General features: G+C 43.1%; 2 protein-coding genes across 15 annotated transcripts in view; one reads left to right on the top strand and one right to left on the bottom strand.

The window, feature by feature from the left end:
• Positions 1-25,126, bottom strand: part of PHF21A (PHD finger protein 21A) — a 508,751-nt gene that overhangs the window by 461,375 nt on the left and 22,250 nt on the right. The window lies entirely within an intron of this gene.
• On the top strand, positions 50-24,848 carry ATG13 (autophagy related 13). Of its 14 annotated transcripts, XM_066321146.1 has the most exons (19): positions 1,656-1,776; positions 4,010-4,085; positions 6,424-6,505; positions 7,352-7,432; positions 8,126-8,245; positions 8,761-8,807; positions 9,370-9,510; positions 10,553-10,593; positions 11,133-11,229; positions 11,577-11,675; positions 12,406-12,496; positions 14,845-14,943; positions 16,092-16,202; positions 17,323-17,456; positions 18,665-18,782; positions 19,507-19,584; positions 19,889-20,005; positions 20,474-20,602; positions 21,807-24,848. In XM_066321146.1, the coding sequence occupies exons 3-19, from the start codon at positions 6,437-6,439 to the stop codon at positions 21,882-21,884; spliced, it is 1,650 nt and encodes a 549-aa protein (XP_066177243.1). In that variant the 5' UTR covers positions 1,656-1,776; positions 4,010-4,085; positions 6,424-6,436; the 3' UTR covers positions 21,885-24,848. The 14 variants fall into 14 exon arrangements, with proteins under 14 accessions (XP_066177245.1, XP_066177252.1, XP_066177247.1 ...); XM_066321148.1 differs by lacking the exons at positions 1,656-1,776; positions 4,010-4,085 and adding an exon at positions 50-91; XM_066321149.1 differs by lacking the exons at positions 1,656-1,776; positions 4,010-4,085 and adding an exon at positions 683-1,021 and having other exon boundaries at positions 16,119-16,202.

Below are 25,126 nucleotides of genomic sequence, written 5' to 3'. Positions count from 1 at the left end.
CAGGGAGCCCCTGGGGCTCCTCTCTGACAGGGCTTTCCCAGACACTTCACCTGCATAAAACAAAAGAGGATACTCAGTACAGGTATTACTGGTGACCCTTTCAGACTCCGTTACCATTTTCCTTTTAGTCTTATCATCAGCAAGCCTTTTTACTTTGCTTTTTCTGCTTTTAAATACAGAGGCAGCCAGGTGGGCTCACCGCGGAGCCGACAACTGCCCGGCGCTGACAGGAATTTACCTCCCGCGGTGGAGAGGGAGCTGGAGCTGTCCCCGGTCACCGGCGCCGGGCCTGGGCAGGCAGGAGCCGCGGGCAGCAGGGCGGGCGGTCTCGCAGCTCCGGCGGGCGCTGCTCTTGCCGGGCGCCGCGGGCCGCCCGACCCTCGCCGGACTCGTCCACTCCTCGACCGCCCCGCGGCCGCTCCCAGGCGGTGCCCACCGTCCCGGCCCCACATTCGACGCGACAGATTCGCCACAGGCAGGGGCTACCAGCAGGAGCGGCGCCGGGCGCTGTCCCGCTTTTCTCGGCCTCGGCGACCCCCTGCCCCACCGGACTGCGGGCTCAGCCCGCGGGCGGGCGGGGAGCGGCGGCTGCGTGCGGAAAGCGCCGCTGCGGACACTCAGGTACCTCCCTTCTTCCCTCCCTTCCTCCTTCCTTCCTTCCCCCCCCCGCCCGCAGCGGATGAAAACAAACAGCGGCGATGGCGACAGCGATGGCGGCGGCGCGGCGCAGCCCGCGGCTCTGAGGGCAGCGACAGCCCCGGGCCGGCCCCCGGCACCGACCGCGCACCCCGCCGGCGCCGACATTCGCGGCGAGACCCCCGGGCCGGGAACGAGGAGGAGGAGGGGCGCCGGCCGGGGCTCCGGGGCGGCTTCGGGGCTCGGAGGCGGCGGCCGCGGTTCCGGGGCCTTGGGGCTCTCCCCGTGCCCGGTCGGGGCGCGGAAGAAGCGCCGGGGCGCGGCGGCGGAGCGGGCCCAGCGCGGGATGAGGCGCCGCGCCTCCAGCACTGCCGGCCCCGCGCAGGTACCGCGGGCCCCGCACGGCAGGGCTGGCAGCTCCGCGAGCCTGCGGGAGCCCCTTCGAGGGCAGGGGGCCGCGACTTCGTGCGTGTGCGGACTTTGGCTGTGGTCTCGTGTCTCCGTTTTGCTTTGCTTCGCTGCTCGCGGGGGTCGGTTCCCGAGAGCCGCGTGTCGGCTGCCATTCGTTTTCCTAACGACTGGTGGCTGTCACTGGAGCTTGGGAAAGATGTGGCCCGCTGTAATCTCAGCGAGTGGTCCTTTAAAATCAAAATGCTTCCGAGCCTGTTGGAAATAGTAGAATGTGAGACCCCACGCTCCGTTGTATAGTCTTCCTGTAACGTGCGAGCTTGCAGTGTGCTGGGAAAGAGCAGGGGTTTACAGGTGGTCGTATCTTTTTTTTTCATGTTGGAGCTGTGGCTCTTAGGGCACAGTCATTTCCGTGGATTTGAATATCCACTTCCAAATCAGTGAACAGGTAGAAAAGGGACTCTGGACTAAGCCTACGAACTGCCTACTTACAAGTCTAAAAATCAGTGTGACTAGGCACATACCAAGGGGGAAAAACATGGCAAATTACTGCCTTAGCTGAAAATTAGTTGGCTGTCCAAATAAAGTTTAGAGCATCTTCACATTATTGCAGGAGTGGCCTGACCTGGAGGACTCTTCCTTCTTGTGGCAAGAAATAAGTCTTTCACATGAGCCAGGCTGTCCGTAGATGTCCAGAAGGATCATACAGGATCACTTTATTTTGCTTAAATGGTATTGTATAATCTTCACATTTCTGAACATGTCTTCATACAATACTTGAGAAGTGATGATTATGTTGGTGGTTATAGTACAGGGTATGTAGAAGCAGATTCTGGTTTAGTCTGTATACTTTGGCTTGACAAACAAATGGAGAGGATGGACCTTTGAACTGATACCATTTTTAGACCTTAGGGAAGTACAGAATGTAACTGCTGGTCAATAAGAATTACTTAATTTTGTTTCTAAGTCAGTGGAGCTGGCAGTGCTGGCTTTAGTAAGATATTTACTAAGCTGCAGAGTAATTTATTGGTTATAAAGTGAATCTGTTTCCTGATCTGGAGGAAAAAATACCTCTTTATCAGTCAAAATCTGAGCATAGAGTGAACTACAGAGGCTTTGATTACATCAGAGTATTTCTATTATGTGAAACAGTTTTTCTGCTAGAATTTAATCTTCTCTTTAAAAAAATCCATAAACTTTAAAGAATGAGAGTGTTGCACCTTAGAACTGTTTGCTACTTCTCCCTAGGTTTCTGACTAATCTACTAAGAAGGCAAAATGGAGATTAATTTTAAGTAATTGTAGGATACTGGAATTTGACTTGTAGGCCCAGTCTTGAAGCAGAGCACTGTGTTTATGAAGATCTTTTTATAGTTGCTTATTAGTGTGCTCAAAATACCTCCTTGCCGTGAAGCTTCTTGTTCATTGAAGGGAGGATGTGTTCTAGGCACTCTTAAAAAGCTTCAAAAACTTTTGCGTGCTCCTTGTGTCCTGCATTTTCTGAGGCTTTTCTGAGCTGCTCATAGGACATCCTTGGAGATTGGATTTGGGTCCTGTATTAAAAAAGAAGTTCTGAAAGCGTGGTATGGACAAGGAGCACAGTTGGGAGGGCACAGTCAGGTGTTTGGGAACAAACATCTGGGATGAGAGCTGTCCACAGCCCTCCACTTACCGCTACACCCACTCTGGTTTCTTCCCTCTTGTCTTTTCAGTTTCACTCTGGGATAAGAACCATGAGTAATTATCTTGCCTTGATGAATGTCTGGCTGAAAGGAAAGCAAGATAAGTTGTAGCAGCCATGGCTCAGAGAGATGATGGAAGCAGCCTATATATATATGCTTCCCCCAGGAGCAATAATAATGCCTGGTATATGTCAGGTGCTTCTGTTCCTTTCCTGTTTATGGTGGTGTCAGAGATGTCCGGAACACGCAGTGTAATGCCGGTGATCCCAGGTGTTCCCTGTTGGTGCCGGGTTACAGGTGTCTGCCGGCAGCTCTTCGCTGGGAGTGCGGCTGGGAGCGCCCAGCAGGGCTTGGAGCACAGCCTGGAGCACGGCGTGCCAGTCGCTGTAGTTCCTCTGGGCTCTGCCGAGGCGTTAAGGGGAGGGCTCTTGCAGTTCCTTGCATCATGCAAACAGCGCCATCGCCTTATGCTGATGTGTCCTTCTCAGAGAAGGAGGGTATAAATAGCAGTAGAGCGTGTAAGGCACGCTTACATGTTAAACTGTTGGGTAAAATCTCCCTGAACCTTGGAAGAAGGAATAAGGATTTAGTCAAGAGAGCCACATGTGGCAGTTCTCCTTTGGACATCCTGTTTCAGACTTCTCTGTTCGCAGTAAAGTGAAGACAAAGGCATATAAATAAAAGCAACAGTATAAAAATGGGTACTGCAGGAAGTGGGAGAGAAAGCAAAAAACCATATGTTTAAGATGTTTGTTGCATCATGTGCTGGCAAATATATCAGTTTACTTAAGGGATTACCTGGTTGACTGGAAATCAGTCATCTGTATTTTTCTAACCTAGACCAAAGGTTATTTACTTCTGGTTTTTATTCATTGTAAAATGGAACAGTATTTTCCTTGAGTTAAGCATAGGCCTGTGCAGTAGCACTTAACGAGGAGCCATGCTGATATTGCAACCTACAGGACATGAGAAGTTGGTTGAGTTTGGTGGAACTAAGTTTAAAGAATTCCCTTCCTGTTCAGGTCAGCTGTGGCAGGTAACCTGAGAGTACCAAAGAACTTCTGTAAATAAAAAGTTTGCTGTAATTCTAGCTCCATCTTAACTCTTACCAAGACTGATTCTAAAGGTGAACACTCTTCTAAGCCTTAGAAGATCTCAGGCAATCACCAGAGGCCCTCCTACAAAAATGAGGAGATGATGGTTGTCAGATGAGATCCCTTAAACATTTCAGGAGCTGAGTTCCAAAGTCCCAGATTCCCCATGAAATTACTTATTCCTTTCCAGGAAACCTTCCCTGATACTTTGTGGTCTGCTTTGGGCTCTGGTGGGTCAACTGTTGCTGTCATTTGAAGCTTAGGAGGTAACAGTATGAATTTCCAAAATTTTCGTGAATGTTGTAGGTAGTTTCAGATCTTCCAGGAAGAATCTCAGTTCTGCTGCAGCAGGGCAGAACCATGAGGCTCTTATTTTTTGAACCCTCTGGTGGCTGTTTCCCTCCTCTAGAGATATTTGGGTCATTAGAACTAATTCCTGTACTGCACATAGAGCCATGCTGATGATCATCTTTGTTTCCTTTCCTAACAGACCAGCGAGCCTAACACCTTCTATTAGTTTCCAAGCATCTTGAAATAGTTGATCAGAACTTTTTTCCAGCCTCAAAAGGCAAATGTGGGTGCTTTATTTGACAGCTCTCCCACAATATCAGAATATATACTTCCTTGTATCTTTCTGCAGGGGTCACATATCACTTTTCACCTTAAAAGCCAGTATGAATTTTTTTTTTTTTAGTATTTAAACATCAGCATTCTCTTCGCTGAGAAAAACATATTTTTTAATGCAGTATTTTATTGCCTATATCACCCAGGTTTGTCAAAGATTTCAGATCTCCTCGACCCTTACAGTGCTTTACTTAATTAAGTCAAAAGAATAATAACAGGTTGTTCTTGCCTGGGTTTTTGTTTGTTTGTTTTGGGCGGGTTGTGGTTTTCTTGTAGTCATACATGTCTGTACTAAAGGGTTATTTTTTTTAACTTTGAGTGCTGCATCAAGCACTTTAAGTGCTGACTTCCTTTTGCACCTCCCACAGTAGAAAGGGCCTGTAATCTGTCTAGTGGAGGTAAATGCAGGGAAAGAAGGCATAACAGTTTTTTATAAGGAGGTTAAAATATCTAAAGGATAATAAGGCATCTGATGTTGAATCACTTGTGTTGTTCTCAAATTGAATTATAATTTGTAATGAGAACACTACAGCTTATGGAGATGTGGAATGAGTGTAGGAACTTAGGAACTTTCAACTACATGTCCAGCTTTATTTTTATAGAGTCATTCAGAGAGCAACACTGTTCTGTATAAAATGCTCTGTAAATTGCAGTAGTCTTATCTTGCAGCCCTTTTTGATTGATGCTCCTAGAGCATTAGGCCTTTACTGTCATTAAGTGTGATATTTTAAACAGAGGCACTGCATGTGCATGGTCATTCAAGACTGTATTTTCTGTGAGAACAGTGTTATTGGCCCTTTTGCCCTGCAAGCTTTAATTTGCATAAGTAGTGTACCTTGCTGTGAGTTCGGTCTTTGCTGAACTGTTGGACACGGAGTACCATTGGCACAGCAGCTGCTCGTGCTGCCTGACCTCAGCTCGCCAGCGTTCCTGTGAGGAGCAGCACGTTCCATAAATACGGGGTGTTTGACAAGCTGCTTCAGGCTGATTAGCTGTCTCAAAACTGCAACAGGGCTTAAGAGTGAATTAATACTTTGAAGGCTTACGAGCAAAAATGACAACAAATGCTGCTAATTAAGGCGTTCTTCCTCAATGGTCTCTATATGATTATTAAATTACGTGTGAAGAAACTGAGAGACAGCAGGATGGTGATTTATCCCAGGCCACGTGACACGATGGTGGCAAAAATAGGATTAGTGCCTTGCCCTGCCCTGCTTCAGACGCTGTGCAAGTTCATTGTGTTCCTAGAAACAATTGTATTTTGAAAAACAAGGCAGTGTCAATGTGAAAACTAAGTATTTATTATCAGAGCTTCCAAGACAATGAACAGAGGATTTTGGTCTATTTCTTGACAAAAATGTGTCTTTTCAGTTGGTTGTAGGTAAATTTTGTTGCTGTATAGTTTTACTGCAAGTACTGTTTGTTGGAAGTAAAGAAGCAGTATAGCCTGCTTAGTCCAGCAACGGTTTATTATATACATTTCTGCTGAAATACCACTAAAATAGTGTTCTAAGAATTTCAGGCTGAAGAAAACAATTTGGCTTGCTTTTGGCCAGTGCTAGTAGCAGAGGATACATTATTTTTGAAGCAGAGACCTCCATATCTGATGGCTAGCTTGAAATAGAAGGCAGTCACTGTGGTGTTGGGGTGTTCCAGGATTGGGTTTTCTGTTGTTGTTGTTTGTTTGTTTTGCTTTTTTATTTTAAGCTAGCAAAATTGTAGAACTTGTACAGAGTTCTAATTGTGAGCCTTCTTCGGTTTTTTAATTATTTTTATCTTTGCACTCACCAGATAAGCTACCAATGTGCATTTATACCTCACACTCACTTCCCAAAGATTTTAGCATGTTCGGCTTTCGACAGGTAGAAGGCTTTGGTGCTTATCATTTCTTAAGAGGTGGCCTCTAAAGGCAAAAATATTTTGAAATCTAATCAGAAAGCTGGAGGAAGGCTTCATTCCCAGACCTTTGCTATATTTCAGATTGCCATATGCAATGGACACTGATCTCAGTTCCCAGGACAGGAAGGACCTGGACAAGTTCATCAAATTTTTTGCTTTAAAGGTAATGTTTCTCCTTTGGACAAATACCTCTTCTTCTTTGTTTAAAAAAACCCAAAAAACAAACAACATGCTTGCTGTGGCTAGAGTAACAAGATTGAGGTTTGGGTTTGTTTCCTTTTGTTTTGCTGAAGAACAAAGCAAGAAAAGCTGATGTCAAATTTAGGAGATTCCTGAGAGCAATTAGAAAAACATCTTTCCCCCTTTTTCCTACCCTCAAACCCTCCTCCATCCTCCTGAAGCTTCATGCTTTAGAATCACTTGTAGGCACTTCACACTTCCGTCAGCTTTGGGTTTCTAGTAGCATGTCTAACCACCCAGCTGTTGGGTAGTTTATTCTGCTGGACCCCGCTATTTCAGCCTATCTAAATTTTTATATTGCATCCACAACCAATAATAGCAGAATGTTCTTTTGAATGATGTTGGTATGTAATTATAAAATTTGGCCTCACTTCATGCATAGGTGCAAATAGATAATCTGACAATGGCTTTGGTATAAATGTACAGATTCATTTGGCTTTAGTTTAGTTGTCCAGGCTTGGAATATTTTTGTAAATCTTTCTGAATTTTCAATTGAAAACTGCAGATCTTTATTGCAAAATTGACTTAGTGCCTTATTGTTGTTGCAGAGAAAGGTCACCTAAAATGATTTTCTGTCTGAAAATACATTTGTTTGTTAAATCTAATAATTTAGATTTATTAGAACTGATGATGGTTGTAGCAAACTACTTCTTTACATCCTGGTCAGCTCTTCCATTTTTTTCACTTGGAGTTTGCGTAGTTCAGTCTCAGAACTGAGAGCTGTGCTGAGCCCAAAACATTACTATGTGTCCTTTTCTTTCTATTCCAGACAGTACAAGTAATTGTCCAGGCCCGACTTGGAGAGAAAATCTGTACTCGCTCATCATCCTCCCCAACAGGTTCTGACTGGGTAAGGTCATATTTCTTAAAGCAACTGCCTAACACTGTGTGTCTGCTGAGAACACCACGTGATTGTTACAGTCTGGTGCAGACAATAATAATTATGCATAGAATAGGTACTATATTTAGTTATGTTCACTGGTGATGTTGTGGAGGGGGTTTGGTGGCTGTTGTTCACAGGCAACAAATCACTGTGGACTCCTACAGGCTGATGAGGGTAGGAGAAGTGATGCCTCTCAGCAACTCCTGCCAGCTAAGGCACATTTCCAAGATCTTCTGGAGGGTGGGGCGATAAGTTCTTATCTGTCAGAAGTTTGCTACTCTGCAAATCAGGACTGTTTAATAATCAGCAGTTTGCTACTCTGCAAATCAGGACTGTTTAATAATGAGCTTTATTAAAATTTAAAAGACTCAAGATACTCTGTGGGTGAAGATAAGACTGAAGTGAGGGAAAAGGGGTAGACTTTTTATGGCAGGATCAAGAAAAACATTTGAATTAGCAGCCAAGGGAATATCTGTAAATATGAAAAGCTTGAACCCAGCTGGGGATTTTCTGTTTCATAAATATTTCAGTGGACACTGACCTAGTATGTTATATATGGGTCTGTGAGCCTGTCTGAAATGTACCATCAGGCAGTTTTTCAAAGAAATAAAAAAAAAAAAAAAAAAAAAAAACACCGGAACCATCTCTTTGATTCTGCAGTTCAATTTGGCAATCAAAGATATACCAGAGGTTACTCATGAAGCAAAGAAAGCCCTGGCAGGACAGCTGCCCGCTGTTGGACGGTCTATGTGCGTGGAGATTTCTCTCAAAACCTCAGAGGTGAGAACTGAATCCAAACAGATGCCCTTTTTTTTCATTTGTGGGTTTTTTTTGCCTGAATCTTCAGTCAACTACCGGAGCTCCTGCCCTTCAATCCATGACAATGTGAGAATATCTAAATGTTATTAAGTAAGGTGATACGCTAATAAAAAAAATGTATTGTTTTATAGAAGCAATTCACTGCAAAAATCTGAGGTCAAACACACAAATGACACAGCAGCAAAATCTAAATTTTTTAGAAACTAATTTGAAGAATATTAAAATCATAAATTCTTAAATTTTAAGAAACTAATTTCTTAGACCATGAAGAACTTAGGCATTCTGAGGAAGATATTCCCTCAGGTAATATAATTGTGCAGAGACCCTTCCAGTGCACCTTTTTCTATCACTGCATCACAAGAAAGTGGGAGCCATTAGACAAATCACTGAGAGGAGTGGCCATTGCTGATCACTAATAAGATTTGAAAAGATCTGTGTTCTGAAAATGAGCCTTTGCCATCTTTTCTCTGATCCAGGGGGACTCCATGGAGCTGGAAATCTGGTGTCTAGAAATGAATGAAAAGTAAGTGCATTCTTCAAACATTATTTGTAGCTTTTAGCCTATGAAATGGATTAACACTGGTTAATCCATGGTGATCAGTGAGCACATACTGGCTGTGTGGCCAGGGGCACTTCCAAGAGAACTCCCCTCTTTGTCTGGAGCAGCAGTCAAACTGTTTTAACACCAGTGTCAAGAAAGTAAACTAGTAATTGAATTTCTTCTTCATTCTTCCATTACAACTAGTACGCTTCCTCAGATACAAGAATTCATAGTCTCGGTAATGACAAATGTTTTTAATATTGAAAAGATGTCTCTGTTTAATAGAAGGCTGCATGACTTTTTTCAGCAATTTCTTCTACAGCAGATGACTAGGTTGAAGCAAGAATCTTAGCTGGTTGGTCAGGTAGCCACACTGTTCCCTTATTTATCATTTTGGCAATAAAATTAAACAACTGGCCCAGACTAATTTTTATTTAAAATAAAATAAACAAAAGCAACTGCAAAACAAAACAAACAAGAACCCCAAACCCATGCAACTTAGTTGTGGACAAAAGACTAATTTTCTTTTCTTTGTGTTCTCTAGGTGTGACAAAGAAATCAAAGTTTCATACACTGTATACAACAGGCTGTCTCTACTGCTGAAGTCTTTGCTTGCTATAACCAGAGTTACTCCAGCCTACAGACTCTCAAGGAAACAAGGCCATGAATATGTAATATTGTACAGGTAAACCAGGAATTCCCCATTTGAAATGCAAACAGCAGAGACTCTAGACTTGCACAGTGTAGCTGCAAGTGTAGTTAAAATGGATGAGTAATAATAAAATCAAATTATTTGCATAGAACTACTACTGATCAGTGACAGAAAAATACTTTGGTCTATGTATCACCTTATAGCCTTCACTTGAGCCCTTGAAAGAAGAGCTATGAACACAGGCTGTGAACTATTTGCCTACCATTTAGGAAGAGTATAAAAAAATTCTACATGCAATCCCTAGTTAAATTGCTTACTAGCATCCAGTTGTTTGATGTCTGGCCTGTGTTTGATAAATGCCCCTCTACATTGCACATAACTGCAATGTGTACTTTAGCAACATAGGTACAGACTCCTCCACTTCCTGTAGTTCTTACAGTTCACTCATCCAAATACTGGGTTCAACTCTGTTTAGCCTGTGAGTCTGACTGGTTTGTGGATCATAGTTGTCTTCCTGTCTTTGGCTGTGAGAAAAGTCTTTGATATGTTTCAACAGCTAATTTATATAATTGTAAATCTCAGGTTTGTTATCAATTGCACAGTTGAGAACTCAAAAAAGAAATTCCAGCCATTGTCTCATTTTTGCCTCCATTGCTGACTTGGCATGTGCTTAAGAACAGGTCTCTTTTACAGCACAGGTAATCTTGTATGTTGTGTGATGAGCATCAGCTTTTAGACTCAGACCTATCTGTGAAGTTTGTATCATTTCACATTTTTGGTCTGAACTGTAGATTTTACCACAGAGGCTTAAATAACTTAAAGAGAAATTTCTGATTGGATTACAATTTTCTCTTTCTCTCTTTTACATGACCTGTTCTTCTGAAGCAGCCATAAGGTTTTTTGAGATGGGCATTCCAGTCATTTATTTGTTTGTTTGTTTGTTTGTTTTTCCCTGAAGAGGAGAATTAGTTCCAGCCTTTCAACTCCTAAAATTAAATAAGAAACAAGGATATGTATAACATTATGTCCCAAGTGGATCTAACAGCTTTTCTTTTTCTTTTTCCTTTTCCTTCAGGATATATTTTGGTGAAGTCCAGCTGAGTGGCTTGGGAGAAGGTATGATTAGACAATACACAAAAAAGAGCAGAATTATGTTTCATTCTGACTACCTTTTGGTTACTATTCCCAAGTACCATAAGGGAAATTAGTTTGAGGCTTACATATGCTTTTTGTCTGGGTCTGCCAGTGCAGCCTTGTGTCACAAGGTGACAAGTATAATGGTGGTACTTGGACAAAGTCTCGGGTGATTGCCATTTTGACTCTAGGGATACAGAACTGAAATAAGAATATAGAATTATGTTGATAAGGGGAAGGACTGATCAAGGAGGTCATGGTCTGCTGAGGAACAAGAAGCACTTCAGAGCAATGTTTTAGACCAGAAAGCCAGGAAGCAACATCAGAAGTCTTGCAGGTGAAGCCTATCAGCAAGGCAATCTAGAGCTGCTGTTTTGTTATGGGTTCTATGTGTGTTGTTGGAGTTCAGATTGCAAGAGATAATGGAAACACTACTGAAATAAGATAATGTAATCTCAGAATAAAAAGAAGTATGATCATAAATGATCAGTGAAACTGATAATTATTCCTTTACTTTACAGGTTTCCAGACAGTCCGTGTTGGGACAGTGGGTACCCCAGTGGGCACCATCACTTTGTCTTGTGCCTACAGAATCAACCTTGCTTTCATGTCAACCAGGTGAGAAATTGTGATCATGCCAGAAACTGTCTTACAATACTTTACTGTTAAACCCCTCATGTTCTGAGCCCTCAAATCTTTCCCTTCTGCTTATCCTTTCCTGCTGAGATTCTCTTTCAAGAAGAACGCTCTCTCTCACGCTTAAGCCTTGCAGCAAGGGGAGTATTTGGGTAGCCCTGAGCCAGGCTCTAGAACTCCAAATTGTTGACGCATACCTGGAATCACAGAACTAAATTATTAAGATGCTCTGGTCCCATTAATAGACACAAAGGTTTTCTGTGAGGGCACCAGGAATTGGGAAGAGTATAGAGAAAAAGCCAATAACACCATTGCTTGTTGCCTTGCAGGCAGTTTGAGAGGACCCCTCCTATCATGGGGATTATAATTGATCACTTTGTGGACCGTCCCTATCCCAGCTCTTCACCCATGCATCCCTGCAATTACAGGTGAGGAAATACTGAGTTGAAGTCATGGGCCATGGTAAAGGCATCGATTATGCCCAAATACAGAGCCTTTTCCACTATTTGTTGACAGCATGGGAAGGGACACTGGAGAATTAGTGTCAGTCATATTGGTATAGTTAAACATGTGATGAAGGGTGACATTTTTCTCCTCACAGTGAGATGACTGAATGCAGCAAGCCCCACTATTTTCCCAAATTCTTCACAGAAGCACATGGACACAAAGGATGTTTAATCTTGGCTGCCTTCAGGAATTCGAAAGTGTAATGGTTAATCCTGATGCAGAACTGTGCGTTTAGATGCATGCATCCCTGGATATTTCCACTGGGGGAAGATCAGTTTAATTTCTCTTTGGAGATGAGAGGTTTATCTTCTCTGAAATGAATGTGAGGGCATTCAGATCAGGACCAGTGGTGGTGTTTGACAATGTGAAAACACCAAAGCCAGTAGCACTAGCTGGTATAACAAAAGCATTAGTTAGAAACACCTCTGTTATTTTATGTGGGGTAGAAGAGAAACACAGAAGGAAAACTGGCGTTTTCCCACTGTGTTTTCCTCAGTTCTGGCAAGTAGATGAGTGCCCTTCATAATTCTTCTTTCAACGACACCCAAATACTCTCAACCTCCCTGCAGTGTTTGTCCCAGTGTGTTTTACTATTTGTTTGATTTAAGGAATATTTCCAGTTAAAAAACTTGTCTTTTCTTGCTGCTTTAGAGCTGGTGAGGACAATGGTGCAGTATACCCCTCTGTAGAAGATTCCCAAGAAGTGTGTACCACATCTTTTTCCACCTCTCCTCCATCTCAGGTAAGAGAGACCAGGCTCTTTTTACTTCTAGATAGAACAGTTGCTGTAAGAATAGTTTGCATATTCCTACATCAGCTGTTGTGCAAACAGAAAGCTTCCTGCTGCTAATGAAAATTTATTGTGTGGGTTCTTGAGTAAAATCTACTGAAATTAGATACTAATTTCAACAAAATTCCAGGGGCCTAGAAAGGCTGAACTACTGAGAAGGATTAAAAGAGCCTACTCCTGTAGCTGGGTTGAGGTGTGCTTGAAGAGGATGTGTGAAGAAGCAGTGTACTTACACGTTTTACATGCCAATACTGCAAGAGGAGGGACCCAAGACATTGAAGCCAGGCAGCCTAAGTAGGAGTTACAGACTGACATTGAGAAAGAAACACTGAAATACCAGGAAAATGCTGGAGAAAGACAGAAAAAAGATAAAAGCTGTATTTGTTGGACCATCTAAAAGTAGTTGGGGCAGCAGAAATAAGTATTGGCAAAAAAATTGCCCATGCAAATTTCATTTCAGTTTCAATTTTGAAATTAATAGATAATGGCTTCCTTTTGAATATAAAAACCCAGAAACTCGCAAGTTCTTTTACTGTATTGTGTATCTGACTGCACAGTTCTGTATTTTGAAGCTTGGCCTGAGCTGCAGTTGTCCTATCACTTTAAATATTCAGGGATTGCCCTGCCTTGTCCAGCCAAGAAGCAGATGGCTCTACTGACCTTTAAAGACAATCTAAAGACTCTAAATCTCTTTCACTGTCAATGTGAAAACATAGAACAAAGAATAAATAATTGGAATGCTGTTCCAAACTGAAAGAATTTGCTGTGGGTCTTTCTGCTGCTTTAGAGGAATTAATATGCCTGGTTTAGCAGAATGTATTCTGCTGTATGAATGAGCTAGAAATGAGCTTCTCTTAAGGAAGCATTTTTGTGCCAAAGGGATTTCAGGTGACCAACCAAGCAATGTTGAACTAATTAGCTAGCACTCACAGTAAGTCTGATGGAATAAAGCTTTTCTTATTCTGCAATACACAGTTCAGGAAATGAGTTTGTGGCTGAATTGTGTCCTGTGTTTTCCGAAAGTGGGGTAAATACAAAAGATTTCATAAGGAAATTTCCAGTGGCTTGCTTTGCCAGTGTTACTTAACAATAGTAGTGTATGTAACTACATTGAAGTTGACATTTTCCCCAGGGGTCATGAAGCTTTACTGTCGTTGAGGGGGAAAAGCTTTATGAAACCACTTGAACCTTGAGGATTCACATTAAGTATGAGCCTACGTTCTTGCTTTTTCTGTGGCTCATACTTGCCATATGCTGTGCCCTTATTTGTAAAGCAACTGCCAGTCTTTGTTGCCACAGTTAGAATTGTAAGGCTGCCTTGGGAGAGAGGACTTTAAATTAAAAGGGAAAGGAGAAGGTAATTTTTTTTCTCCAGCTTTCTATATGTCCTGTCAAAGGTTAATGACTAGGAAAATACATGGAATTGTGTGATTTTCTGGGCAAATTGTGTGAATCTCTACCTGCCTTTTCAGTAAAACTGAGGCCTAACCTGTGTAATACAAAGAAATTGTTACCTTCTCTGTGAGCTTGCACGTCTGTGTATGTGTGTTGTGAAGTTGCCCAAAATTCAGGAGAGTCTTGCCATGACTAATACCCAGAAATGAAGCTGAAGCTTTCCCCAAAGTGAAAACCATTGGTAGGAAAATGACTGGGAGGAGGTGTGGGACTCAACCAGGTTTGGATTGCCCTTTTTGCATTAGCACCCTTTGAGAGAGTGTTTACTTCTGGAGTTTTGCTCCTGTTGATGGAGTTCCTGCTTCACATCAGTGTGTTCAAATTGCACTGTAGTCTGGGTCCCCTTTATTCTAAGGGTGCAGCATGGACATGCCACGATAGGATCCCTCAGAAAGCTGGAGGATGGGGAGTATGGATGGATGGAGAGTGCTGAAATACAAGCAATTTGTAAATTTAAAAAAAAAAAAAAAAGTACTTGACTTTTTCTGGCATCTGCTCAGCCTTCTCCTTGCAAATTGGCTGGTACCAATTATAATTAACTGTGGAACAGAGTCTCTGGCAGTTACTTTCTATCAGGGTAGACTGGAGTCTAAATTATTACCTGTGTTCAGTGGTTCACTCAGATTGAGAAACAGTCAATTCTTTACAAAGTGAATGTGCTTGTGGCAATACTGAAACTTCTGCTCTCTGTGTAGGTGTGGCTGCTGCAGCCAAAACCTCTTCACTAGCATTCAGTTCATCCAACTCTTCATAATTCCTCTCTGAAGTCCTTCTCTCTTTCTTTCTCTCTCCCCCCTCACTCTCTCTTTTCCTTGTTTCCTCTGTTTGTCTGTGTCTGTGCACAGTGTGTTTTTACTGTCACAAAGGCACATTTTCAGACCCCTCCTCCTGTGGTGACGGACACCTTGAAGGTCCCAGTGATGGGACTGGCCTTTTCACATCAAGTGAGTTGTCAATGGAATATGCTTTACATGGCCAGAAGATGAGCTCTGGCATGACAAAACCAATACAGGAAAATTTAAATTTAACAATGTGGAGTGTTTGTTGTGCATGGGAAAGACTGGCGGACCCACAGTGAGCCAGGCACTTCACTGAGACTGGCTTCTTAAATGCCTTTGCAGATGAAGGTCTCCCAAAGGCTGGACAAGCACCCCTAAAAACACAATAGCTGTTAAGGATTGTTAGTGAAAGACACAAGTAGTAAGGCACAATTCTGAGTGTTTTCTGTTAACAGCCAGTGTCCCTACAACTTGTACAGTCATTAGAGCTCCACTCAGCTTAACTAGCCTCATGTGAATGAAAGTGCTGTTCCTCATTTTGATCCCTGTAAAGGACATCAGCTTTGGTACTGCTGGAGCTCACACTGAGCTCTGAAAGAAATGTTCCTCTTGAGGTCAGGCAAGTCAAAACAGGAAAGTTTTATCTAACCTGACTGGGTAGATTTCTTCCTGGGATATAGAAGGAATTTCTCCTGTGTTTCACTGCTCCCAACACTTAATTCCTAAAGCAATCTCACAAGGGTTAGCTTCCCAGTTCTTTTTACCTGGCACATTTATGGAACCATATATTCTTTCACTGAAGCTATTTGAACAGGTCTGGAAGATCAGCTGTTTTAATTTGCAATGGGAGTAGGTTCAAACAGTTGATAATGAAGTTGTTTTGGGATGAAAAAAATCAAATATTAGCTCTTTAGAAAGTTCACGTTCATTCCTGTGTCTGGCCAGTGTCAACCTACTACACCAGTATCTGAAATAGGCCTGTAAAGCAGAGCTTCCCTGAGACTGGATGTCAGTCACACCTTGCACAGCCTCCTCCTACATGTGTAGGAAGCCAATCTTGTTTTCCTGTCAAGGCTCAGACTTAGACTCCTGGACTACTGTCAAGTAGTCCTCACAGCAGGAAGAATTTTTTAGAACAATAACCTACCTTATTGATTCCAGTGAAAACCTAGCATCTTTCTGCCAGCCTGAAATGCTGTGCCTCTGACTTCTCCTGTTCCTTCAGTGACTGGTGATGATTCAGGCTATGGGGCATTCCCCTTCCCTTTCCTCTCTCCTCTCCCTTTGCCCTTGTTTTTTCTCTTCTTTCTTAGCTTTCCAGCTCTCGTCTTTCCTATCAGCCTGCTGCCCTGGGAGTTGGATCAGCTGACATGGGGTATCCTGTACTCTTTGCTGGTGGCTTGAATGCTGCACACCCTCACCAGGTACTTGTAGAGAGTAGAACCAGCTTGGCTGGTATTGCAGCCATTTGTGTCACTTGTACACCTGAGAGAGGCATTGAAACTAGTGCATGCATTGGTGTCCTGTCTGTCAGGAATGGAAAGAATGTAAAGTAAGTACAGAGAAAGCACAAATTCCACAGGAGTTGGGAATTGGCTCCTCTGCATCCCTGACTTTACTGGGGTACAGGTTCATGTGGAAAAACTATGCCACGAGAGCAGGCACCAGACCTGTTTGCCTGCACCAGCTTGTCACTGATTCCAAACATCGCCTGTCTTACAGACCTGCTGCCCCTGTAACTGTGCAAGCTCAGTTCTGCAGGCTAGACATAGGATACACTGACAGTTCATATTGACCTAAGTTATATTGATTCATCAGACAAATAAGCCAAGTTGACAGAAGTCTTTTTCTGCTTGTGATATTGGTGTTACACCAGTTCTGCTGACACAGTATTAATAAAATAATTTCAGTTGGAATGGTCCTACAGTGAGCATCACTGTAATCCACCTGCCTGGACCAGTTCAGGGCTGGCCAAGTTAAAGGCTGGTACTAAGACAATTGTCCAAATGGCTCTTAAATCAGACAGCTTGGGGCATTGACCACCTTCCCTCGTAAGAGAACACTGTTCCAGTTTTTGACCACCCTCTCAGCAAAGAAATGCTTCCTAATGTCCAGTCTAAGTCTCCTCTGGTGCAGCTTCCAAACCACTCCCATGCATCCTTTCAATGGATCCCAGGGAGAAGAGATGACCCTCTCCACGTCCACTTCTCTTGAAGCTGTAGGGAGCCATGGGGTTGTAATAAGAGGAGGTAAGTTCTCTTTCCTCCATTACTACCCATGAAGCAGAGAACTTACAGCCAGAGAACTCCACAGTGTAAAACAGGCGTGAAGTGGAGAGGAGTAGAGTAGAAAGGGAGTAAAAAATGAGTTTGTATTGTGATAATCCAATCCTACATCTCTCTGAAGCTAATAGGGGCTAGAACCCAGTCATATGCCAAAACCCCCCACAGCTTATGCCCAGTGTGACGGAATCTGCTTTGTATTGCACTGTTGTGCTGGTTTGATTTTGAGATCTCTTAACTCGCCTGTTCCTTTCTATCTCAGTTGATTGGTCCAGGCAAAGAAGGGGGAGTTCCCCCAGTTCCTAGCCAGCCAGCACATGGTACTCAAGCTGACCAAGAGAGGATGTGCACCCCATTGGATGGAGTCCATTACTCAGCAGCTACTCCTTCTAGCAGGTGGGTTGGTTTTAGATGATCCACCACTTTTGCTAACCCATTTATAAGCCTACTAAGAGAAAACTTTTTGTTTCCCCTTTTTATCTATTGTTTGTAGCATAACTATCATCTTTCCATCCCTCAAATCAACTTACAGCTTTCTCTGATAGGGCTTTTTCACCCTTTCTCCAAACAATGATCTTATCCATATATTTAAACATCCTAGTCCGTGTAATACCCTTCTTCTATGAAATGTATCATCTTGTATGTCAACTTTATTATCAATTTTATAATATTTTTCAATCTTTCTGCTGGTCTTGCTGATTGTAAAACAAGATGCAGTAAGTTCACAAATGAGTCTTAAATTCTCTAGAGACTTAATGTGTGTTGTTAACAAAGCCAGTTTAGTTGCCATAAATCTGTTCACCACTTTCATAAGGAATTTTAGGCACAAAGTTACTTAAAAGGAAACAATGCAACCTCAAACTGTCTTAAATCAACTCCCTCACAGCTAATTAAATCCTTCTGGTTTTTTGATCACCATATTTATTTCTTGAGAAATCTCTCTTGGGGTCACATAGTACTGAGTCAGAGATTTTGCTCTGGGGAAACCAAAACTCAATTGCACTAGCACTTTCTTGGACATACTATCTAAGTAATCTTCTTTTCATAGGACAAAAGTATTTTTTTGTTTTAAAGTTCTGAATACCTGTGGTAGGAAAAAAATCAAAACAAATAGGTCATTAAAGTACTTAATAGCCATGGAGTGAATTAATCATACTGGGAGTGGCTGTTGTGATGTACCAGACTGCTGCAATTTTAAGCTGAGTGGTAGATGATTTAATTGTGGTTCTTGCCCTCACCTCCTGAGAGATCTGTGACTGCTGCGTTACTTAAATAATAGTAGTGAGGAGCAGGAATTGCTGTAACCACACACAAGTTAAAAGTCCATTTCCCAGAAGAAAAGCCTATTTCAGCAACTTTACGAATTCAACGAAATTCAACGAAACAGTTTTTGTCCAGCTTTAAACAAAAATCTGATTCCACAAGTGTCCACTTTCCTTTTGTGCTCGTGACTGAGGAGAAAGGTATGGTACAAGGACAGATTTCTGTTGTCCTTCTTCCAATACTAGGAGTAAACCAAGAAAAATTAAGGAGTCTTATAAAGAATGTTATTTATCTACCCTGTTTGTGTTAGGTAGCACTAATTATGTATTTTCCTCCCCCAGTGAGGACACAGAAACAGTATCCAACAGCAGTGAAGGAAAGTGTGGCTCCCCACATGACCTTTTGGAGACCATCTTTGTCCGGAAGGTGGGAGCTTTTGTCAACAAACCCATTAACCAGGTAATGAGCAGTAGATCTTCTCAGAGAGCACCATAACACCCTTCTTTTCCCATCTGTTCATACACAGAGGAGCAAAAGGCACCCCGATGCCAGGGCAACCTCAGAGACTGAGAGTACATGTTTCTGCCTGCTGCCTTTCCCTACAAGGTTTTGCCAAGACGTATTTTGGTTTTCATAAAATCCTTTTGGGATGTGATAGCCATTGAATTAGCTCCACTTTGCCAACATCCTGTTTGAGAATAGAAGACTTCATACTCCACTTGGGTCTCACAATGATCTGTCACTACCACAGGTCCCTAAACAAGGAAAGCTGGTAGCAAGCCTCCCTTCTTTGCAGGAACATGCAGTAGACCAGTTCATCACTAGAAGCAAGCATTTAGCTTCAGCTAGGGCAGCTTAGAGATCTCCTTGGTTCCTAGGGATGCAGTTCTAGGCCTTTTGGATGAAGGAAGAATTGTTTCAATTTGTAGCAGTTCACTAATCGTTGCCTATATTATACAAGATACCTATAGAAGCAATCCCACCTCAAGGTATGTATCTATGTTAGGTCAGTTGAGTATCATCTCTGGATTTCATGCCTTTTAAATCAGGTTGTCAGCCTCCTGCCTCGCTCCTGACATGATTTGGGGCTGATTTTAGCTGGCCTGACAAAGACGTTCAATATCCTTTTCTGTGCCAGGTAAGCAAGCATCTTAGTGAAATTCTGTTTGCTAAATCTCCTCAGGTGACCATGGCCAACTTAGACATTCCTTTTGCCATGTTTGCTCCCAAGAATGTTGAGCTGGAAGATAACGACCCCATGGTAAGACTCTTCCAGAGGTATATGTGCCTTCTCAGCATCCCTTATGCAAACATCCATGCTATTCTCTGCCTTGAATACACTTTGGTTTTGGAGAAAATAACTAGTTATCCAGATTTATTTGGTTTCAAGAAGTCTCCTGTGTTGAATCTTGGTCTCTCTAGACATGCAAATAACAGCACGTGTTTGCTGCCCCTGCTCTAGTTAATATTTATTGTCCAACCTCCTAACCACTCCCACACTGCCAAAGTACATAGGCAGACATGACTGCAAGATCAGTACTCACCCTCTTTGATTTCTTGGGCAGGTCAATCCTCCTGCATCCCCAGAAACGGAATCTCCTCTACAAGGCAGCTTACACTCGGAGGGCTCCAGTGGCAGCAGCACAGGGAACACCCATGATGACTTTGTTATGATCGACTTTGTAAGTGCCCTCCTCAGAGCTCTTACACAACACCTGCACCTTAGGTGGGCTTCACGTGCTGGTGCAATAGCAAATGATGTCAGAGTTGTTCTCAGTAGGAGTGGAGAAGACACATCATTCACAGTTCCACACTAGGGCATGACAGTCCCAGAACTGCAAAGACACTGGTACCAGGAATCAGCAGTTACAAATTAAATACCATTTCAGTTCTCTACTAACATTTGGGCTTGGCATCCTCTCTCTTACCACCTAGAGGAGCCAGATTCCAAAGAAATGTTCTCTTCCAACTGCTCAAGTGATACTGTGATATCAAGTGATATTGGCTGCTCTTCAGTTATTTAATATGCATTATTGCAGCAACAGCTGTAATGCCAAGATGCTTACTAATAGCAGGTAATGACTACCTGAGATTATAACAAAAGGAAAGCCAATGTCTGTGGGAATTGACAGCAATGTCTTTGATTCTAGAAACCAGCATTTTCAAAAGATGACATTCTTCCAATGGACCTGGGGACATTCTACCGTGAATTTCAGAACCCCCCTCAACTTAGCAGCCTCTCCATTGACATTGGAGCACAGTCCATGGCAGAGGATTTGGTATGGAACCCTGAAATCTGTGTGGGAATCATATGTACTTTATAATACTCTCCCTATTCCTAGTTGGAGAGAAGTATCTTCATAGAACTGAAGAATAGTTTGGGTTGGAAAGAACCTTTCACGGTAATCTAGTCCAACCCCTCTGCAAAATGCAGGGACATCTTCAACTAAATCAGGTTGCTCAGCCCCATCTAACCTGGCCTATATTATTTCCATGCATGGGGCATCCACCACCTCTCTGGGAAGCCTGTTATAGTTTTTCACCAGCTTCATAAAAAATTGCTCTCTTTTATCTAGTGTTAATCTACTTTCTTTCAATTAAAAACCATTGCCCCTTGTCCTATCACACAGCCCCTGCTAAAAAGTATGTTCCCATTTTTCTTCAGGGTCTCATTTTAGTCCTGAAAAGCCACAATCAGGTCTTCTCATCTCTGGGCTGAATGACCCCAAATATCTCAGCCTGTCTTAACAGGAGAGGTGCTCCAGCCCCTCTGATCATTTTTGTGGCCCTCCTCTGGACCCACTCTCCCAAGCCCCATGTCTTTCCTATACTTTTCAGAAAAGAGACCCTGCCCAAAGAGAATCCATCACTAATATATTCCAAATGCAGACTTGTTTGTGGCACACCTGAGCCTCTGAAACCGGTGTGTTTGTCTTGAAGCTGAAGGCTGCTGCATCATGCTTGCTCTGGTTGTCATTGATACTCCCCAACCTAATCCTGCCTCTGGGGTGTCTCACTTGTTGGCAAATCAGGCCTGACTTTGCAGCCTGAGCAGAGTTGGAGTTTTGGTGTGGCTGGTGAAAATCATGTCTGGGTGAGTGCTCTATTAGGCTCTCTGGCATTGTACCATACTCTGGAGAAAAAGGAAAACCAGAATCTGAGAGCAGCAAGTGACTTGATGAAGGCAGTGATGTGAGGGGTTTATTGTGCTGCAGCTGCTGGGGATTGCACAAGGTGAGGCCGTAGTGCACCTCCTGTTCCTGCAGAACAAACAGACTCTGGGCAGAGTGCCCTTCTCAGGGTCACTTGCTGGTTGCTGCCAGAGGGTTCCTGGTTTTGTGCACGTAAAAAGGTGAGCCTGGAGCATTGGCAAGGGATTGCATGACTCAGAAACAAGTAGGGTTTTTTTTTCCTAGTTTGTTTAAAATTTCCTTCTGTCTGCTGTGAATGAGCCCTGATCCACACCTTTCCTTACCCTTCCAGGACTCGTTACCAGAGAAGCTGGCAGTCCACGAGAAAAACGTCAAAGAATTTGATGCTTTTGTGGAAACCTTACAGTGAAGATGTTTCTCAGTTTCATTGCAGCAGTTTTTCCTCCTCAAGGCATCCTGGAGATGACATCAACAAATATCTATCTCTATCACCCCTGCTCTGCCTTTTGTTCACATTGACTAGTTCTTCCATCAAGTGAGCTTTCTTTTCTCTCTTCAATGACAGATACTGCTCATCTACTGATTCTCCTCAACTTTTCCACCACATAGTTCTGGACCGCTTTTCCTGCTCACAGTCAGTTTTAAGACTTCAGTAGGGACACAGGAAGTCAACATCCAGTTTATGAAAACTTACTTTCTCCTCAGTTTGTGTTCTGTATGGAGGGGCTTTGTGGAAAGTTGCCATATGCTTCCTCTGAGGGTCCTATGGTGTAAGTTCCCTAGGTAGAGCTTCTTGCTAACAGACTTTTTCCTGAAGTCTCTGATCCTGTTAACGCGTAGAAAGCTTTGGTTTATTTCCAGGATCTGTGAGTTCAGCCAATTCAACTGTTTGAAGTCCAGGATATCCATTCCACAGAACTGGGCATTTCATCCTGACTTCAGAGTACGTGCTTGGAGCCCAGGGAGACACATCAGCTTTGGGACCTGCATAATACAAGTTACCTTTGTTTTCCTGCTTCTAAGGAACTGGGTCTCTGCACAGTGATTTTGTGCAAGGCCCTCTGTTAGGTGGCTGATAAGCAGGAGTGAAACTACAGGAATGCTCTCCACATTTCCTTCCCGAGTGCACTGACACTCGGCCTTGCTGAGTTTAACAGTGTTGACTGTTGGCAAGCCTGCACATAGCAGCTGTGATGATGCTGAATTCGTAGTCTCTGCTTCTGAAACACAACTGTAAATACTAGGAATCCTATTTCTTTAGGGTTATGTAACTAGGAGTCTTAGTCCAACATTTTTTCCTCTAATACTTGCAAGCCTTCCTGCTTTATGGTTAATAGATGATCTTAAGAATTAAAAAAATATTTATTGCTTTTAAAGAAACCTATATTTAAAAGATGTTCTGTTTTCATGTTATAGTGCGGGTCATTCTGTCCTGATCACTGCAGAGAGCAAGTGTGCCATGGAACCCTGGGCCAGTGAGACTGGTCTCTCTTTGCAGGAAAATATCCAAGATATTTATTTTCTAAGTCAGATTTGATTAATATTATACTCTGTTTTGGGGACTGTGTGTCCATTGCATCCAGTCAGGGCTCACTGATAGAATGAAATGCACACATTAGTGAAACGGAATGGCAGGGACTTGGTAAAAAGCTGTTTTCTGATAGACACGGATAATTTTGTAGTGTTCTTTGGCCATTCAGAAGGCAGTTTCTTCAAAGAAGCACACTTTTTTGGGAAGCTTATGGTACTTTTTAATCAGCCGGCTTCTGAGTAGCTGAAATTTTATTTTTGTAATAATTTGGCCACTGACAGTGTGACTGGCTGGCATTGCTCTATGGGTGATTTGGCTGTTGCATGTCTTCTGCCTCATGTAAGGATGGGAGGAGGAAAAGTGACACTAAACAGAAACTTGGATAAGGTGGGTTTTCTTGTGGTTCTCTCTCCTCCTCCCCTGAGTAACTAGAGTGAGCAACTGCAAGACCCCTTACTGTCCAAAACCACTTTTCCCCCCCCTTCTTTCTTTTAAGTGGAGTTGTGTTGCTTGAGTACTGAGAAACCATTCCCTCAGAGTGGCTGAGTTACCAGCCTTCTAGCTGGTGCAAGTGTGGCAGCTTCTTCAGCTTAGCTGCATTCATGAAGTTGAAAGAGATTGCCTGCAGCTGATGGGGGAACCCCAGCTCCACTCTGAAACACTGTTTCTGTGCCACTGCTGGAGCAAGGAGCCAAATTCAGAACTGAGCTTACTGTAAGGCCAGAGCAATGCAATGCTTTGAACTTTAAAAAGATTTTTTGTTGAGAGATGTGTTTGGTGGGAGGCCTTTTAAGTTCTAGAACTCCAGGTAAGGGCTTCATTGAAGAAAAGTTACCCACCAGAACCTTTTTATTTTACTCAACCAATTCAATTTTTAGCAGCCTCACATGGAAATTGCTTTGTCTGTGCAAAGATGCACAAACATTTAAGAAAGCTTCCAAGATTAAACAGTTTATAACATAGCTTTAGTTACATGGGCTGTAACAAATACTTGATCCCCATCCAAGAGCCATCTTGTTTCACAGGTTGAAAGGGTCACAGAAGGGTGCAGGAACACAAGGAATTAATGGATCAACTGCCTCTCACCTGTGCTCAGGAAGTTGGTCTGCCACTTTGTAGGAAGTAGCCCACAGACAGGTGGTTGTCACCTTCAGTCTCTAAAGTGGTACTATCTGGGCTGCAGAGCAGCAGAGATGAGGCAAAGTGCTGGTTCACACTATGAATAGGGAGTAGTCGAGGTTAAACTTCATCTAGCCAGAGCTCCTGCTGTGCTTTTCTGCTGACAAGCTGTGGAGCTAGCAGGGAGCACTGCTGTTCTTGTTAATCCTACCCAGGAGGTCAGGCCTTGTACTTGTGCTCCTTTATTGATGCAGTTCCTAACGTGGCTACAGCTCTCACATCTCATGAGGCAGAATGTCACCGTGGCACATTTTCTTCTTTGCAAAAGGCTGGAAAATTGCCTATATAAGCAACTAGTGTTGAGCTGGATGGCCACAGCAATAAGAGATTCTCCAGGGCCGAGTTACCTGCCTCCTCTCTGGACAGTCCCCAGTCTCAACACACAGTTGCTACATCCAGGCTCTGAGTTCCCTGACCACTGCACATATGCTGTGCTTCAGTGAAGATTTGGCTGCTGTTGTGGCCCGCCACAGATTGGGTGATGAAGGCTGTTTATTTTAGCAGCTCTCTGCTCGACTCAATCGTAAGGACAGTATGTATGTAGCTGCTAATTTACAGATACTTTGGGTGGATGGGGAAGGCTCCTCAAGTCTATTGTTTTGGAAAGTCTCCGGTGTATTTCAAGTATTCAAAGAATTTCCAATAAAACTTTTATGTAAGCAACACTCTCTGCATTTTTCTTTGTCTACCAACAGGTCTGGGACAGTCCCAGGCTCATGCTTCTTCTCCAGGAAACAGGAGGGTCAGGGGACTGTTGGTGAATGCAGGACAGAGTAAGTTGCTGCCTCCATCTGAGAGGCCGAAATGGACTGGTGCATTATAGTTGGAGCAGTCAGTGGGATCTTACTGAGATCAACCTACTGGAAGGACAGCGAGGGACAAAAAGACAAGTGCCTGGAGGTGGGAGGAACAGTCATACAATGTTTGACCCTGAACTCACC

The sequence above is a fragment of the Sylvia atricapilla genome, chromosome 6 (genome assembly GCF_009819655.1).
Source record: "Sylvia atricapilla isolate bSylAtr1 chromosome 6, bSylAtr1.pri, whole genome shotgun sequence".
Lineage (NCBI taxonomy): Eukaryota > Metazoa > Chordata > Aves > Passeriformes > Sylviidae > Sylvia > Sylvia atricapilla.
This window is presented reverse-complemented; position numbering and strand designations above follow the sequence as displayed.